The sequence below is a fragment of the Malaclemys terrapin genome, chromosome 14 (genome assembly GCF_027887155.1).
Source record: "Malaclemys terrapin pileata isolate rMalTer1 chromosome 14, rMalTer1.hap1, whole genome shotgun sequence".
Lineage (NCBI taxonomy): Eukaryota > Metazoa > Chordata > Testudines > Emydidae > Malaclemys > Malaclemys terrapin.
The window spans coordinates 39496111-39514776 of record NC_071518.1 but is presented as its reverse complement, the minus strand read 5'-3'; the positions used below and the strand labels follow the sequence as shown (position 1 = coordinate 39514776).

The 18666-nt window shown below is 44.5% G+C and overlaps 1 protein-coding gene across 4 annotated transcripts in view; it reads left to right on the top strand.

The window, feature by feature from the left end:
* The window catches only part of NUTF2 (nuclear transport factor 2), a 55094-nt gene that overhangs the window by 22286 nt on the left and 14142 nt on the right, over positions 1 to 18666 (top strand). For 3 of the 4 annotated variants that reach the window (XM_054048764.1, XM_054048765.1, XM_054048766.1), the window contains exons 2-3: positions 8299 to 8423; positions 16097 to 16168. In XM_054048764.1, coding sequence (XP_053904739.1) covers positions 8325 to 8423; positions 16097 to 16168 — 171 coding nt within the window. In that variant the 5' untranslated portion in view covers positions 8299 to 8324. The remainder of the gene's footprint in view (positions 1 to 8298; positions 8424 to 16096; positions 16169 to 18666) is intronic. The other variant, XM_054048763.1, reaches the window with a different exon arrangement.

The following is an 18666-nucleotide window of genomic DNA, read 5'->3' as shown; positions in this document are numbered from 1 at the left end:
GTAGAGTTTTCCCAAAGTGCAACACATTTGTAGGGCTAGAGCAGGGGTCGACAAGCTTTGGGAGGTGGTGTGCCATTAATTTAAGGTTTCGCTCTCATCCCACTGCTGGTTGGTCTGGGTTCCGTAATCCAGGCCGGCAGCGGGCTGAGCAGGGCTGGCAGCCAGGACCCCAGCGGGCAGCAGCGTGCCACTAAAAATCAGCCTGCGTGCTGCAGGTTGCTGACCCCTGGGCTAGAGTGTCAACCGGGGACAGACGGACATGCACTAAGCACTCGGGGATAGGGTTACTTTGACTTGGGTCTGTGCATTGCAGTGTGGATACTAGAGTCCTGGGTTCGAGCATGGATCAGAAAATCCTTAACCTAGGGTTAAAATGCAGTGTAGACATTCAAGCCCAGAGTTCCTGGACACAGGTCAGCTGACTCAAATTCCACTAACCCTGGGCTTACATTACTGTGTAGATATTCCCTAAAGCTCATTCTCAATTTAGGAAAAAGAAAATGTAGCTTTTCCTTCTTGTGAGGGATTCTCAGAGGTTTTGTTCCTCAGCTCTCTCTAAGGGCTGGTCTACCGGGGGGGGGGATATTGATCCAAGATACGCGAATAGCGTAGCTGAAGTCGAAGTATCTTGGATCGAATTACCTGGGGTCCACACGGCGCGGGATCGATGGCTGAGGCTCCCCCGTCGACTGCGCTACTGCCGCTCGCTCTGGTGGAGTTCCGGAGTCAATGGTGAGCGCGTTCGGGGATTGATATATCGTGTCTTAACGAGACGTGATATATTGATCCCAGATAAATCGATCGCTACTCGCCGATACGGTGGGTAGTGAAGACCTACCCTAAGAGAGAAATAGGTCACTTGAATTTTAGAATTACTATTCAGTTTGCAGATTTTTCTACTATTCATGCATTTAACGTCGTCTTTTGTTTGTCACTCTGGTTCTCCTCTTTCAAACCCAGTTACTGATGTACATTTTGGCCTCCAGCTTAAATAGCACTGAAGATAAATTTTCCAGATGCTGCAGTAAATGAGCCAAATTGTCTCTAGAGCATAACCGAGTTCTAGCGTAATTTTAGACTGTCATTAGAATAAGAAATGAGAATCTGCTTGCATCAAAAAGGTTGGCTTAAAGTTTGATCATAGCTTTAATGGTATCAATTCTAACTCCATGGATGGATGGATGTTAAGCTTTATGCACATCGCAACCTCCTGGGCCTGTTTCTGAAAATGCTCCTTCACTTTTCCTAAACCATGTGAACTGGGGCTGTGTTGTGGATGCTGCCAAAGAACTAGGCTGAACAAGACACTGTTAACTTGTTTTTTTTTTTGTTTGGGTACCTAGAGTGAGGCAAGGCAGGAGCAGGGCTACATCCACCCTGATTGAATGGGCCCTGTCAACACTGGTTCTCCACTTGCGAAGTAACTCCCTGCTCTCCGTGAGTCAGTATATAATGCCTGCATCTGTAACTTTCACTCTATGCATCTGAAGAAGTGAGCTTTTTACCCACGAAAGCTTATGCCCAAATGAATCTGTTAGTCTTTAAGGTGCCACCAGACTCCTTGTTGTTTTTGTAGATACAGACTAACATGGCTACCCCCTGATATTTGGAGAATTATGGCATTCTATGGAATACCAGCAAAATAATTAGAATAGTCAAGGATCTACATGATAATGCCATATGTGCAGTCAGATGGTGACATCAGCCAATGGTTTTCAGTGACAGTACATCCTTGCCTTACTCCAGCTATGTCCCCACTATTGTTTGCACCGGTCATTGACTATGTCATGAGGAAGGTAACCACAAAGGGCAACTGACAAATTTTATGGACAAATTATAAAGCACAATTGGATGACCTTGTTTTTGCTAATGACATTGTCTTGCTTAAACATATTGCTTAATGGAAGAACAAGACACAGCTTTTGGCAGATACAGCAAAATAAATTGGTTTGTTCATCAACAAGGGGAAGACAAAATATATGGCTATCAATGTTCCAAAAGTAACCATGAGACTGGACGAACTAATGCTAAATAAGTAAATCATGTTACCTATCTGGGAAGAGAGAGATACAATAGTGACGCCATGCTAGATGTCTAGTTATGAATATCAAAAGCAGCAAACAACTTTCATAAATTTGAAAAGATTTGGAAAAGTAGCATGATTGGCACTGACACACATGGGCACACACACGTGCACACACACACAAAACAACAATTAACAATAGCCTCCTGCCTGTCCTCCTTTGTGGAGCAGAGTCCTGGAAATCGATTGATAAGGAGATCAACTCATTCCAAAGTAATTGCCTTCCGAGAGAGAACTTCTTGCAACATCAGAAATTGTAAGTAGAGCAAACAAATCTAAAGCATCAAATAGAGTAAGAAGATAACAATGGACACTTCTTCTGCTCCTTGTAAACCAAAACTGCAAACTGTTCTGGGAATGTGCTTCACTTCAGACTTGTGCTGCGTGCACATCTACATTGAATGCTATTTTGATGCTGACTAACACACTAACTTGATTTAGTTTAACCATTGTGTGGACACCCTTAAATCCATTTTAAAATGGCTTGCATTGATGTAGTGTCACTCAGTAAGGAATCAATTTAATTTAAGAGAGACAGGGTGGTTGAGGTAATATCTTTTATTGGACCAACTTCTGTTGGTGAGAGAGACAAGCTTTTGAGCTACACGGCGCTCATTGGGTCTGGGAAAGGTACTCTTGAGTGTTACAGCTAAATACAAAGTCAAACAGATACTTTAGCATAAGCAGTGAGCACATATTCTAAGGCAGTGTTTCTCAACCTTTTTGATATCAGAGACCAGCTTGCTGCCTTCCTAATCTGTATCAGAGAGATCTCTGGGACCGGTGCGGGTCCACAGACTAGTCATTGAGAAATACTGTTGTAAAGGACATTCAAGGAGAAGTGGCCTGTCAATACCCCTGCAGTCATATGACAGAAAGAGGGGGTTAATAGATTACAGATTGTTGTAATAAACCATAAATCCAGTGTCTTTACTAAGACCATGATTTTTAGTGTTTAGTGAAGTTATGAATTTAAGCTCCCAGGCTCATCTTTTGAAAGTGTTGTGGAGGTTGCCTTTGAGGCTGAGGACCGAGCAGTCGAGCCCCGCAAATCTGCAGCTATCCGCATCCACAGATGCACATATCCGTTGACCATGTTTGTGGCTCGGATGCGGATACAAATTTTGTATCCCCGCAGGGCTTTACTGATAGGTCAGATATAGAGTGATCACTTTGTGAAAAGTTTACACCCAAGAATGATAGGGTGTGTTCCTTTTATCATTTTCCTTTGTGAGTTCATTGAAAAACATAGTGATTGTCTATCTGGTTTCATCTGCATAGTTGTTGTTGGGGCATTTAATGCACTGGGTAAGATATACCCCACGTTGTGATGGGCACGTTTAGGACCCATGGATCTTGAAAGGTGTGTTGGGGTGTTGATCATTGTAGCAGTAGAGATATGTCTGCAGGTTTTGCATCTGTTGTTCTGGCAGGGTCTGGTGCTGCTTTGAGTTGGTCTGTCCAGGTCTGTGAGAAGCTTGCTTCTGATGATGATCTTGGAGAGATTGGGGGGTTGTTTGAAAGCCAGAAGAGGGGTTTCAGGAAACACTTCTTTCCGGATGGGGTCCCCATCAAGCATGGGTTGTAGTTTGCTGATACCCCGATGGGTTCTAGTGTGGAGTGATAGGTGACAACTAGGGGTATATTGTCAGAGGGAGCTTTATTTCTGTACTGAAGCAGATGCTTTCAGGGTATTTGGGTGGCCCGTTCCATGATGCAATCTACTTCTCTGGTGGAGTGTCCTTGTTTGGTGAAGGAGATTTTAAGTGTGTTAAGGTGTATATCCTGGACTTTCTCCTTGGAGCACATTCTGTGGCATCTGAGTGCCTGGCCCCTAGATAACAGAATTCTCTCTGGAACATTCCCACACTGGCATCAACTTCCTGGACGCCACAATCAGCTTTGACAATGGAACTCTATAGACAACTATATACAAGAAACCCACAGATCACTGCACCTACCTTCTTAGATCCAGTAACCACCCCAACACACCAAGACAGCTGTTATCTACAGCGAGATACTCTGAACCCACAGTATGTGCTCTGAGGAGGAAGCCTGGGATATACACCTTATCATACTTTAAAACTGCCTTCACCAAACAGCTACTTACACTAAACTTGTATGCTAAACTATCTGTTTGATCTTGTACTACTCAGAGTACTTTTCCCGAACCTAAGGAGGAGCTCTGTGTATCTCAAAAGCTTGTGTCTCAACCAACAGAAGTTGGTCCAATAAAAGATATTACCTCACCCACCTTGTCTCTCTAATGTCCTGGGACAGACACAGCTACAGTACACTGCATACAATAATTTAATTTAAATCATTCTGTGCCAGGTTTAGTTTAGTATAGGTATCCGTGCAAGATTTCTGCATGAACTTAGCTAAATTGTTTTTTAAACCTGTTCTAGTTAAACTGATGCAACTGTGTGTAGACAAGACCTTACTGGACTAAAGACAGATGAAAAATACATCTAGATTTTCCTAATGTGACTCTTGTATGCAAGCAATGGGTGTAGTTCCCACAAGGATGCGGTATGATTGCAAATGGAAGGATAGTTGGCTTTGAGACCATCTCTAGGATGTGGTTCACTCTGCAAAAAAAAGTTGGATTTGAAACACTGTTTAGATCTAAGGATATATATTGAAAACAGCCTTCGCTTGGCAAATGAAAAGCAGCATTTGTTTCTGAAGACTAGGTGGAAAGTGTGAACACTGAACAGTGGCTAACTAGATACTGGAATTTGCCTACTACGTCTGAGCCTGCTGCCCTTAATATACACCCAGAGCTACCTTCCCTGTCAAGATGTCTGCTTCCTGTTTTATTGTATCGAATACCTCCATTTTTAGAGGCATACACATCTCTGCAATTGGATTCTCCCTCCCCTGCAGTTTCTTAAACGCTTTAGTTGCTAAACTAGGGGCTCTCTCTAGTTGTCAGCAGTGTCCATCAGGGTATTAATGATCAATAGTGATGCGCTGGCTCAGAATTAAACGGCAGCGTTAGTGGGGGATTTCTGGCTGCCCGTGGGGGGAAGAAGCTTTAAAGAAGATGAGGGTCATTAATGTGAATGAGTTCTTTGTGTTTGACAGAGGTCCTGTTACATCTGACTCTTGCTGGCACTAATGTGAGGAAGCAGACAGCTACTGAGCAAACTTCCTGCATAGGGTTCGTAGTTCACCTTAATGCTGCCCTGCAGTGACTCCTGCTCTTCCAGGTCTGGACCTCTGGGCAGACTTTGGTAGCCACACTGAATTGTGTAGGAGTCTCATGATGTGGGTGAATGTTCACTGAGTATTCAGGAAAACCCAAGACTGGACATCTGGGTGCAGATTTGAACAGGATTGTAGACGTGAAAGGTTCTCATGCTGTGCCACTGAGACCGCTAAAACTCACACCTGGGGAATATTCAGAACTCTTGCTTGAGTGAGTTTAGCCGGTAGCTTGTTGACATAAGAGTTCATTAGGCGCTCCAGCTGGGCAGCATTTCTATATCTGGGCCCAGATGTTGAGTTCAGGTTTGAACCCAGGCCTGGAGTTCAGACTGTGCCGTGTATATTTGTAAAGCACCATCCACAATGGAGCCACAGTGTGATCGGCTTCTAGGTGCTACCACAATAGAACTGTTCAAGTATTGATATTGGGCAGTTAGGTTGTACAGTGATTCGAGCTCCTCCTTGCCTATATCTGGTGCTGTCCAAGTAGAGTTAAGACCCACTGGCAAGTAGGAAAAGAGTTGTATTATTTCAGAGATTTTTGTACCACAAAAGTTACTGTCTTGAAGATAAAAATTTCAAGGTAATCTATGTTGATCCTTTGAGGTAGGCAAAATTAACAAGGAACTCCCCCCTGCTCCCCGTGAGGAACAAGGAGGTGCTAGAAAAGAGAAGATCAGAGAGAACTCTTCACTTTTAGTGTGCAGTGATTTGTCATTATATCAGATGAGGAAGTTGCATTCTCCTCTTTTCAGATGACTTATTGGAACAACACATTCATAGAGTATGGAACATGTGCCTGTTCCTAAGCCCTAATAAAGCAACTTAATACATTTTCAGAAAGTCTTATTTTTTTTTCTTTTGGGTACTAATGATGAATGAGACTTGTAGGAAGGATAGAAGGCTCATCTGGTCTTTTACATACAGACAAACATAAAATCCTACTACTACACCCTTGCAATATTTAAGAATAATCCTCCATGCATTGACCCACAAACTTTTCATTCTTTTAGACTGAGAAAGTACACCGCTACCCCAATATAACGCTACCCGATAGAATGCGGTAAAGCAGTGCTCTGGGGTGGGGTGGGGCTGCGCACTCCAGTGGATCAAAGCAAGTTTGATATAACTACACCGCTACCTCGATATAATGCGACCCAATAGAACATGAATTTGGATATAACGCGGTAAAGCAGCGCTCGGGGGGGGGGGGGGGTGGCTGCGCATTCCAGTGGATCAAAGCAAGTTCGATATAACACGGTTTCACCTATAACGCGGTAAAATTTTTTGGCTCTCGAGGACAGCGTTATATTGAGGTAGAGGTGTATCTACATTTGCCTTAATTCATAATTAAAATGAATGTTTTACCCCTCAGCTCATTGCCAGAAAACGTCAGCTAGATCCGTCCTGAGCATTCTAGATCCGGGACTACTCTCTCATGTAAGGTCAGATGGGTTATCTATCCCTTAGTGCCCTGCAACGTTTTCTTAAGTTTACCTCCATTAGAACAGCCAAAGAACATTCTGCCAATACTTTCACAGGCGATTATCTGAGCCCACCTCTCCCTGTTGAGATCTTAAACATAGTGGTGCTGCTTTTGTGGATTCTAGTTTTTCTTATACTTGCTAACGCATGGAGAACCCAGGATCGGTGATCAAGGCTAGGTATGCGGGCACCACAAGAAGCTGCTCCAGGGGCTAGCCTTTGTCATTCTAGTCACAGATCTGGAAGGTACACTTGAGCTTAATACTCAGTTTGTAACTTGCCAAAACAAGATGGCAGGCTCATTGATTCTGTAACTGGCCAAAAAAAAAAGTTTCTGCTCTCACCTTTGACTAATAAGTCTCCATACTGTATGCCAGGGAATACCAGCCCTAATCCATCCTGGGAGACTGCACCGGATGGGGTAATTTCTGGGGAAAATAGAGTTCCCCTGTTATACTAACTATAAGGCAGTGACTACCACCTGCTGGTATCCTTACCAGTACTTCTAGGTCATGGATGTAACTTCAGGTTTCTCCTCCCTATTTTTTAATAGTGAGCTTTGGTGCTGGGCCCCAGTGCATAATTGCTGCCCTCCTTCCTCTCATTCAGTTGTGCGTGCTCTAACAGAGTTTAGATTGGTCCAAATCTGGTACTGCAAGAGCAGACCAGACTCCACTGAGGGCTAGTTTGCCTAGTTGAATGGGAAGTGGTGGGTACTGACTGGTCCAAAGGGGAGATTTCATGTAGAAAACAGCTGCCCTGAAATACTGGGGATCACCGCCTTGTGGTTATTGGTAGAGGTGTAGCTACAGAGAGGGTGACTGTAGGTTTGCTCTTTGGGACACCAGAGGAAGCAATTTATTCCCCAGTGGCCATCACCGAGTGGCACAATCAAAGGCTCCATTCTCCATTGCCACTGTGCCAGAGAAGTGCAGAAACTCCCTAAATGCAGCTGTGTGTGACATCTGCAGTCATGCTGTAGACGGCTGCTATATTGCAGTAGCATAGATCTGGTAGTCTAAAAGCCCCGTGCGAGTTATGTTCTTGGCTGGCTGTTCACTGTAAGGCTGTAGTCTGACTCATTTAATTCTGTTATTTACATATTAACACAGCGTTTGGCTGCTCTTTCGTGTCAGAAGGGGCGACTTGACTACAGTATCTACATGGGTAACAAATATTTAATAATGGGTACTTCAGTGTAGGAGAGAAAGCTATAACAAACATACATGACCCAATGGCTGGAAGTTGAAGCTAGACAAATGCAGACTGGAAATAAGGTGTACCTTTTTAATGGTGCGAAGAATTAACCATTGACACAGTTTACCAAGGGTCGTGGTGGATTCTCCAGCACGGATCACTTTTAAATCAAGATGGGATGTTTTCTAAAAGATCTGCTGAAGGAATTACTTTGGGTCAGGTCTCTGGCTTGTGCTCTACAGGAGGTCAGACTAGATGATCGCAGTGGTCCCTGCTGGCCTTGGAATCTATGAACTGTTCTTTCTGACTTTCTTTTACAGTCACTGGCTCTGGCGGAGGATTCAGAATGGGAGACAAGCCTATTTGGGAGCAGATTGGATCCAGTTTTGTACAACATTACTACCATATATTTGATACAGACAGGACCCAGTTAGGATCCCTGTATGTAAGTACCTAATGAAGGGGGGTGAGGGCCCTCTACCACTTCTTAAATCTGTCTCTCTCCTGTGGGAGGAGGGTTCTCATAACCCTTATCAGATTTCATTGATGTTTATCTTAAACTCTTGCACTGGAAAAGCTGATGTTTTTTCTCCCCCAAATCCAAAATGTTAGTCATCTCAGTCACACTTCCTGGGTTATTTATTCCCTGCCCCTCTCGCGTCTAGCTCTTCTTCTTAGCATTGCCTGCCTGCTTCGTGCAGCTGCGCTCATAATGGCACCAACTGGTGGTAGGTTGTGACGGCACCATAGGTTGTCCCATGATGAAACCTCTGTGTAAAAGCCACATGCTTGTTTTGTTTTGCTAGTTAGTGGGGTAAACTGAATTAGGTAAATTTGGGAACTCAAAGATGGAACTGAACTGGGGATATCAGGGTCAGCATCTATAAACCCGAGAATATGCTGGGAGCAGGACAGCAGGTGTTTTTGTTATGGGAAAGGTAAATGTGCACTCCATGATCTCAAGACTGTACCACAGCCAGCATTATGCCCAGGGCCCTACCGAATTCACAGTCCATTTTGGTCAATTTCATGGTCATATGATTTTAAAAATTGTAAATGTCATGATTTCAGCTATTTAAATCTAAAATTTCACGGTGTTGTAATCGCAGGGGACCCAAAAAGGAATTGTGGGGGGATTGCAAGGTTATGGTGTGGATGGAGTTTGTAGTACGGCTGCCCTTACTTCTGTGCTGCTGCTGGTGGCAGCGCTGCCTTGAGAGCTGGGCAGCTGGAGAGCCGTAGCTACTAGCTGGGAGCCCAGCTCTGAAGGCAGAGCCGTCTCCAGTAGTAACGCAGAAGTAAGGATGGCCTGGGATGGTATTGCCACCCTTACTTCTGTGCTTCTGCTGGTGGGGCGTTGCTGAGCTGGGCCCTCAGTCAGCAGCCACCACTCTCTGGCCACCCAGCTCTGAAGGCAGCAGCGCAGAAGTAATGGAAGCAGTACTGCAACCCCCCCCCAAAATAACCTTGCAACCTCCCTGCAACTCCCTTTTGGGTCAGGACCCCCAATTTGAGAAACGCTGGTCTCCCCTTTGAAATCTCTATAGTAGAGATAAAAGCACACGAGACCAGATTTCACAGTCCGTGATTCAATTTTCATGGCCGTGAATTTGGTAGGGCCCTAATTATGCCTGAACAGCCTATCCGTGTTCATTTTCCATTCAAGCACAGAGTGGAGCCATGTCTGAGGTCTAGCTACTCTCTACTCTGTTTTGCCTTCTGTGACTCTCTTTGCCTATAGGCTGGTGCCAGGGAAGCTCCCTGTACACCAGGTGGTGAACAGTGGCATAGGGAAACTGTTGTACCTCACATCCAGGCTTTCCATTCCCACTGTGGGCTTTCCTTTTGCTGGGTGCATAGGAAGCAGGCTTAGACCTCGCAATCAGATGGAGCTTGGTAAGTCCCAGCTGTGCCTGGTAGCTGCAGCATGTGGTTCTCAGGCTTCATAGAATCATAGACTATTAGGGTTGGAAGGGACCTCAGGAGGTCATCTAGTCCAACCCCCTGCTCAAAGCCGGACCAATTCCCAACTAAATCATCCCATGCTGTATTTCGCTTCCGAGCACAAGAATTGAAAATTTTACTCCTGACTTGCTCCAAATTATTTTGTGGGGGTCCCCAGATTAAATCCCTCTGGAACTGTTCAGCTCCCATCTCCACCATAGCCACTCCTCAGCCAAAACGTTAGTGGGGTGGAGAAAACTACTGAAGTAACAAAGGCGCCGAGACTAGGACGTGTATGCTCTGGTGCTCCCCCTTCAACCGTGCATTGGTGGAAGCCCCTTCACCCAGCAACAGGACCCAGGTTGCAACTTCCTCCTGCAAGCAGGCCAGAGTGGCTATTTCAGAGCAGGCCCAATGGAGGTGGCACTGGTAGGGCTTTGAGGGCACCACTTCCACCATGAGCAGTGCCTGCCCCATGCCCTTCCCAATGAAGGTATCAGCACGCATGGTGGATGCCCCAGCTCCTGCGTCCTCTGTATAGCAGTTCCACAGAAGATGCATCTATTTTTCCAGAGGATGCACGAGAATTCAGCAGTCTGTCCCAGCTACCACTGCTTCTTGCTCTGCTCCTCTGGCCTCTACTTCAGCTACCATATCCACTGTCTGCAGGGACCCCCTTACCACAGTTTTTCCTGTAGTGATATGTTCACAGGCAGTGTCCACAAGGGACCTTTAGGCAGAGCTTTTTCAGCAGTTACATCTTCCTTCTGGATCCTTACAGAACATGGGCCCTTAATCACCGAACACTTACGCTTGGTCCTTTTTCCACAAGCAAGGACAGCGAGAATCTTCAGTAGCCAATAGTTTGTCTTCCTGAGATCTCCTGAACTGGGCTCAGCACTTAGAGGATTGCTCAATAGCTCCTCCACCAGCTCTGCACAGCCAGGGCATGCATTGCTATGACAAGTCCTTCTCACGTGTCCTCTGACAAAAGAAGAACCAAGCCCAGATACCCATTTCTCAGGAAATACTCAGAGCCCTCAGACCATGCCAAAAAAGCCAGACTCTTTTTCCTTTCTCCAGAAATGAAGCAAAGACCAGAAAGGCATCTGAGTCAGTCTGCCCTGTGACCACTTAAAGCAACAGGCATTTAAAAAAAGTAGACTGAGGCTTTGGTCAGACAGGAACCAACATGAAAGAGATGGTATTCTGAATCGTCTGAGCTCTATGCTGACTCTCAAAGGGCATCAGGAATCTGCGGCTAGAAACGGATTTCATTTTGCTTCTAAGTCTGCTTGAGGTCTGGTTCACACACAACAGAGCCACTCGGCTCATTGTGTGTGTGTGTGTGTGTGTGTGTGTGTGTGTGTGCGCGCACATTTAAAAAAATTCTTCACTGAACTTTTGATTTTGACTTCTATAGACTTTAAGGCCAGAAGGGACCATTATGATCATCTAATCTGACCTGCACATTGCAGGCCACAGAACCTTGCCCTCCCACTCCTGTAATAGACCCATAACCTCTGCCTGAGTTACTGATGTCCTCACATCGTGATTTACGGACTTCCAAGTTACAGAGAATCTGCCATTTACAGTAGTTTAAACCTGCAAGTGACCTGTGACCCATGCTGTAGAGGAAGGTGAAAACCCCCCAGGCTCTCAGCCAATCTGACCCGAGGGAAAATTCCTTCCTGACCCTAAATATGGTGATCAGTTAAACTCTGAGCATTTGGACAAGACCCAGCAGCCAGACACCTGGGAAAGAATTCTCTGTAGTAACTCAGAGCCCTTCCCATCTAGTGTCCCGTTACCAGCCATTGGAGATATTTGTTGCTAGCAGTCACAGATCGGCCACATGCCATTGTAGGCAGTTTTATCATACCATCCCCTCCGTCAAGCTCCATCTTGAAGCCAGTTAGGTTTTTTGCCCCCACTGTTTCCCTTGGCAGGCTGTTCCAGAACTTTACTCCTTTGATTATTAGAAACCTTTGTCTAATTTCAAGCCTAAACTATAGTAACTTGATGGGGGCATGGGACAATGGATGTACAGGTCATCCCCTGAAGCACTTAACAGGCGATCACTTCATTACCCGGACAATTGGGTGGCTAGTGTGGTGTTGGCCATATTTTGAAAGAACAATAAAAAATAGTCTTGTTTGAGCATAAGCCCTCTGAGGCCAGTGTGAGCTGCTTGGTCCTGACTGAATTAGTCCTAAGCGGCAGCTCAACAAGGTACAGGACACGTTTTAAGTACCAATGAATATTGCCGATCTTAGTTATATGAAAGCAGTTTGTTATAGTGATTATGACACTGAAGGGAAAGGACAAGTGTTTCACCAACTTAAATATGAACCACTAGAATAAACAGCTTGGAAGCAACAAGGTGATGTAGTATACTGTGCAGAGTACAGCAGGTCAGATAAAATCATTATCTTCAAAAAAAAAAAAAAAAAAAAAAAAACTGTTTTTTAGTTACATTTACTTAAGTTACTTTCTTCTCATTTTCGTCTTAAACAACTGAAGTGGCTATTCTGTACTCAGTTCTGTAGAATTTGACTTTACACAGAGTTTTCTGTTAGGTTTCACACTTAATGTTCATCAGCACCAAAAAAGACCACCCGCAGGTCATCTTTCTCATCTTTTGTGTTGAGAACACCCCAAACTAGAACACAAAATTGACAAGGTAATAGCTGGTGCTGTGCTTGTAAGCAGTACCATCTTCTGATGTACTGAACAGTCACAAGTCTGAAAGGTTGAAATGCTGCTCCACCAGGGTTTGCAGTGACTGGATGTCTTGTGGATGAAGTGTTTGAAGAGAAGACTGAGGTTTTAGAAACTGAGTATGTGAGTGTCCAAATAGAATCATAGAAATGTGATGCTGAAAGGGACATTGAGAGAACATCAAGTCCAGCTCCCTGCAGAACCAAGTAAACATAGACTATCTCTGACAGGTGTTTGTCCAACCTGTTCTTAAAAACCTCCAGGGATGGGGATTCCAAAACCTTCCTTGGAAGTCTGTTCCAGAGCTCAGCTACCCTTTCAGGTAGAAATCTTTTCCTCATATCTAACCTAAATCTCCCTTGCTGCAAATTAAACCCATTACTTCTTATCCTACCTTCAGTGAAGATGGAGAACAATTGATCAGTCCTGTTTATAACAGCTCTTAACATATGTGAAGACTGTTATCAGGTCCCCCCTCAGTCTTCTTTTTTCAAGATTAAACAGGCCCAGTTGTTTTAACTTTTCCTCATAGGTCAGGTCATTTTTGTCATTTTTGTTGCTCTCCTCTGGACTCTGTCCAGTTTATCCACAACTTTTCTGAAGTGTGGTACTCAGAATTGGACACACTATTCCAGTTAAGGCCCCACCAGTGCTGAGTAGAGTAGGGCAATTACCTCCCATGTCTTACATATGACATTCCTAGTAATACACCCCAGAATATTAGCCTTTTTTGCAATTGCATCACATTGTTGACTATATTCAATTTGTTCTCCACTATCATCCCCAGATCCTTTTCAGATGGAGTCGTATAAAGTTTACAAGGAACCAATTGTGTATTATGATTATTGATGAGGCACAAGTTGTTTACTTGTATGACAAGCATTGATATCTCGGCTCATTTACATTCGCATGAGTATTTGACTTCAGCCACTAGTGATAGTCAAAAGGTCTGCATGGATATAAGTGCCACCTGACTAGTCTTACGACAGCCAATATGGCTAAGATGAGGAAATCTCTGCCAATAACATGGTTGATCTGCACATATGCTAAATTTACTGTCAAGAGACTTTGAAGGAGAGAATATCAGATCATATTGACTGTGCACTTTCTTTGTCATGCCGCCTGAAGTAAGGTGGCGTACTTCTTCAAAGTGGCCAGTTAATGAAAATCTGCTAACAGTATAGACAGGATGTTGAGTTTTTGCCAGAAGGTGACAAATACTGGTGTGAAGAGGGGTGCTGAGGCCTGGCTTTAGATGTGGATGTCAATAACAGTAGCCCTCAGTTCTGTAGCGAGGAATTCATGTTCAATTGCTGAAACTGTTGAAGTCCTGAAGACTGAATAAATTTACTGACTACAATTGTGGTGCATGTTCTGAAAGCATTATGATGGTGCATTAATGCCATGTCACTTTGTAAAATATGATTGATACCTGCATGTGCCAGTTTCCACTCACAACAGGGCAATTGGCACTTAATGGGTTTCTGCTGACAGTATCTGCTGTAGCAGGCTACTGTTGTCTTTATTTCAGAAAGTTACTTTCTCCAGTGAAATACTGAAAAATGTAACAGCTGTTCAGAGATGGAAATCTCAAGTAAAGAGCCTGGCTGAAAACAAAGAAAGACGACATTGAAAGAAGAGTTGCAACTGTTAACAGCTCCAGTTTCTTCTACTGGTGTTGAATTACCTGTTTTCATCACTCAGCTTAGTGCAATCAGATATTTGCTGGAGAACAGATAGGTCTTCAGAGCTGACTTTCCTTATTTCCTTATTGAGCATTTAAATTCTGAAAGCCTTAAAAGCACCTTCAGTCAGTTTGAATAATGGGACTCTAAGGTAACTAAATAACCATTTTGGATCCTGGATTGTAATTTTAAAATGTTGCATTATGAAATTAATAATGATAAAACCGTGTGTGTGTGTGTGTGTGTGTGTGTGTTCACAGAAAGCTTTCACAAATTTGAACTTTGTTTTGAAATGCTAAACAATTTTTCTGTGTTAAAATTGCAAGCTTTTTGTAGACACACTGATATTGTACTATTATGGATTTATAAGAAGTTTTGAATAAATACAGTTTTAATGTTCCAGTTTCTTGTGGGCTTCAGATAAGAAATCCTACCATTAATGACACTGAAAACTGCTTTAAAAAACTGCACTTATAATTCAGTTGATTATAAACATAAAAATTCCAATAGTGCAAATTTTTCAATTAGGTTTTGGCTTCGTAAAGCTCAGTTAAATCATGATTTATTTATTTACTTTAAAAAGGAAGATTGTGTGATTTTTAATGCTCATGCTTCAGAGAATCCAGCTTATTGGGCCATGTCTACACTACTACTTATGTTGGTATAACTTATGTCACTCAGGGGTGTGAATAAGCCACCCTCTGAGCGATGTAAATTACACTGACCTAAGTGCCGGTGTGGACAGTGCCATGCCAGGGGAAGAGCTTCTCCCGCCGACATAGCTATCGTCGCTCATTGGGGGTGGATTAATTAAGTCAACGGGAGAGCTCTCTCCTGTTGGCTTAGAGTGGCTACACTAGAGAGCTTACAGCAGCTCAGCTGCGCCGCTGTAAGCTCCTAGTGTAGCCATAGCCTTGGTCTGACAGGAGATTGTTCTGACTGCATCCTCTGAAACTAACTTCTAGTGGTCGTTTGTTCTGGTGCTCATAGTAAGCAGCTTTAGTGGACCACTGAGAGGGCAGGCTTCTTGCCTCTTACAGCCTAGAAGGGCTCAGAAATGGAAGCTGTCTGAATCACTTGAAAACCACACTGGATGAAGTTTTAGAATGGTTCTCTAGAAAGTTTTCTGCCTTTCCTGAAATGATCTGGGGGCCCTGATAGGACATGTCTATTTCTAATCTCTAAATTTCTGTGATTTGTTAGCATAAATTCTTCATGCTCTCCATCTGTTCTGGGTGTGTCTGATGTCCTTTACTTCTCTTCCTGTCCTCCTTTAGTTTCCAGAAAAAAACACCACCTGCTCTGACACAATTGAAGCAGCTTTTTTGACCGATATATTCTGATTATGAAGTGTCGTCATTACCCAATCCCACAGACCACCAGGAAAAACCAATTACTACTTGTATTGCTCCGTCTGCATTTGTTTTTTCCCCTCTCCCTTTAGGTAACTAATTTCCTTACCTTGTACCCTTGGCAGCAAGTAGTGACTCCTACCCTTATTAACAGTACTGGCAATCCATTGAGTTAGCTACAGGAGGCAGTGCAAGTGTGTAATTGACATAACATAATTAATTGCTCTGTAGAGAACCATGCAAACAGTTACATGCCTCACTTTTCCTAGGGAAGCTGAGTGTAGCCAGTTTGAACTCTGATAAAACTGTGTGCATGCATAGCATTGGTAAGTCTTCCCTTGCTGGCGTTATTGAAGAGAATTAGTTTATTTACTTTCCCAAGCAGACTGTGACCAAATTTGTTTTGACTGTTTCAGATTGATGCATCATGCCTTACCTGGGAAGGGCAGCAATGCCAGGGCAAAACAGCTATAGTTGAAAAACTCTCCGTAAGTCTATGCAATGTTTTTTTTTCTAAACAAAATGTTTTGGGAAACTGCTCTAAAGATCTAAATTGTTTTGCTTCTCACAGGGAAGGTAACATTTTCAAAAGTGTCTAAATCACATGTTCAGAAGTGACTGAGAACCTAAACTTTGAAAATGGGTCTTAGGCTCCCGAGTCACTTAGGAACTTTAGAACATATTCCCTAGCACTCTGTGTAGGGAAACCTTTCCACTTCTGAGCTATTGCGCAAGACAGGTTCAAATTTCATTTCTGTCACAGGATTCTCTCTCATTGGGCTGTATGGGGTATTCACCTCACTGAGTGTATTCTTTCCTTGGCTCGTCCTCTGATGCACGTTATTAGAAAACACAGTGCAGTCCACTAGTTGAGACTCGCAGCATTGAGAGATTCGCTTCTTGGGCTGGCTGGGACATTATTAATGGGACAAGATTCTGCTGGTTCTGTAGCTGTTGCTTACTCAGAGGTGACGACTCAGTGTTCAAATATTGCTTTTATGGGACTTGGATTTCCGGGGTCCTTTGCAACTCACAACTCTAGAGACACTCTGCTGTCCCTTGGGGACACTGCTTGCTTCTAGTGAATCAAGGGCCTGCAGGGATGCAGAATCAATGCTAAACATCCATGTTTGGCATGAAAGTACACCTCTACCCCGATATAACGCGACCCACTAGAACATGAATTCGGATATAACGCGGTAAAGCAGTACTCTGAGGGGGCGGGGCTGCGCACTCCAGCGGATCAAAGCAAGTTCGATATAATGCGGTTTAACCTATAACGCGGTAAGATTTTTTGGCTCCCGAGGACAGCGTAGAGGTGTACCTGCTGCTGTTAACAGATAACATGCAATTCTCTTGTCACTAGAAAACCAAGTTCCCTAGTACATCTCTAAAGTCTGCAGTCTCCCAGTTTTGTCAGTTTCTGGAGTTCATTTACTCCAGAAAATAGTGCTTTTGAAATCCTAAAAATCCCAGTTTCTTACTGCAGAGAGTGGGCTGTTAATTCTCCCTGTAAGGGTGCGGACTCACCCCTGTGGTTCCTCCTGCTGGTCTCTTCCTGGAATTAGCTAGATTTCCAGCCCGGAGCGCCCTCTGCAGGCTGGTGATCCACTACCGCTTGGACCCCGTGTCCCTCCCTGGACCCCGGTGCCCCTTTCTCTGGGTGCTACCCTCTGGCAGTATCCACGCACTCTGGGTCTCCCCTCCCAGGGGAACCCCCACCCACTAACCCCACCTCACCTCAGTGTAAGGCTACTGCCAGTCCCCATCTAGACCCACTCCCTGGGGCAGACTGCAGTATAGGCCAACTCATCACAGGCAAGGTTGGGTTTGGACCTGCTGCCTTTGCCTACCCCTGGGCTGCCCTCTGCAACCCCCAGTACCTGTTGGCCCAATGCTAGGCCGCAGCCTGGGGCTTTCCAGGCTGGAGCTCCCCAGCTCCTCTGCCTTTCCCCAGCCCTGCTCCACTTAGGTACCCTGTCTCTAGCTCCCTGCAGCCAGGCCCTTCTCTCTCTGAATGTGGAGCGAGAGTGTTGCCTTGCTCCTGGCTCAAGCCTTTATAGGGCCAGCTGGGCTCTGATTGGGGCATGGCCCAGCTGCAGCTGCTTCTCCCAATCAGCCCAGGTCTTTCCTTCCCCAGCCCTCTGCCGGGCTGGCTTTAACCCTTCCCAGGCAGGAGCGGGTGACCACCCCACTACACTCCCCATAAGATCTTAATTTCTGTTTTGCAAGGTGGCTCATGCAGTTAATTTAGCACATACAAGGCCTATAAGTGCACAAACTCCTGTTCCTCTAGAGATTGTGCTGCACAGTCCTGCTATTGTGGGACTCTCTTTACTCCACAACTCTCCAGAAGACTCTGCAACCTGATCCTCTAGAAAGGAAGTCGTTTCTTCAAGAAATAGTCTTTGGTTGTTGACCTCCTATGATGGAGTTGGAAGCACATAGGAAGGATATTTGTACTTGAATGTACAGGAAATAGAGATGGGGAAGGCAGCCCAGTTTCAAGTTTTAGGAGTTCCTGGATTAAAAATCCCTTCTCCCAAAGAGCTTCTCTGAACAGGACCTAGCATTTGTCTGCATCCCTGGGAATCCAGGCTTGGTAGACTGATTCTGTTCTGAGCAGCAGAAGCTTGAAGAGGTTTTCCAATGGCTGGGATTTGGGTGGGGTTTTATTGCTGTGGGTTGCTCTAGAAAAGAGCTACTCTCTTGAAAAACAAGGTGAACTTCAGCAGGTATCGGAACTGACCATTCCACCTCCAGCCCAAATCTCTCACCTTAGATGGCTTTGCTGTAGGATAGCTCAACAGACCCTGGTGGGCCTGCAGCAGGGCTTTTATAGACATGCCATTTTTCAAAGGGTGGCTTTGGAGTTCTCTCTTGGATTTGTGTTAAATTGAACGTGACCATGCTGATGAGTGTTGTTCAAACACTAAATCTCAATCTGGGAAGTATTCATGTCAGTTCTATCCTATACTATTTGGAC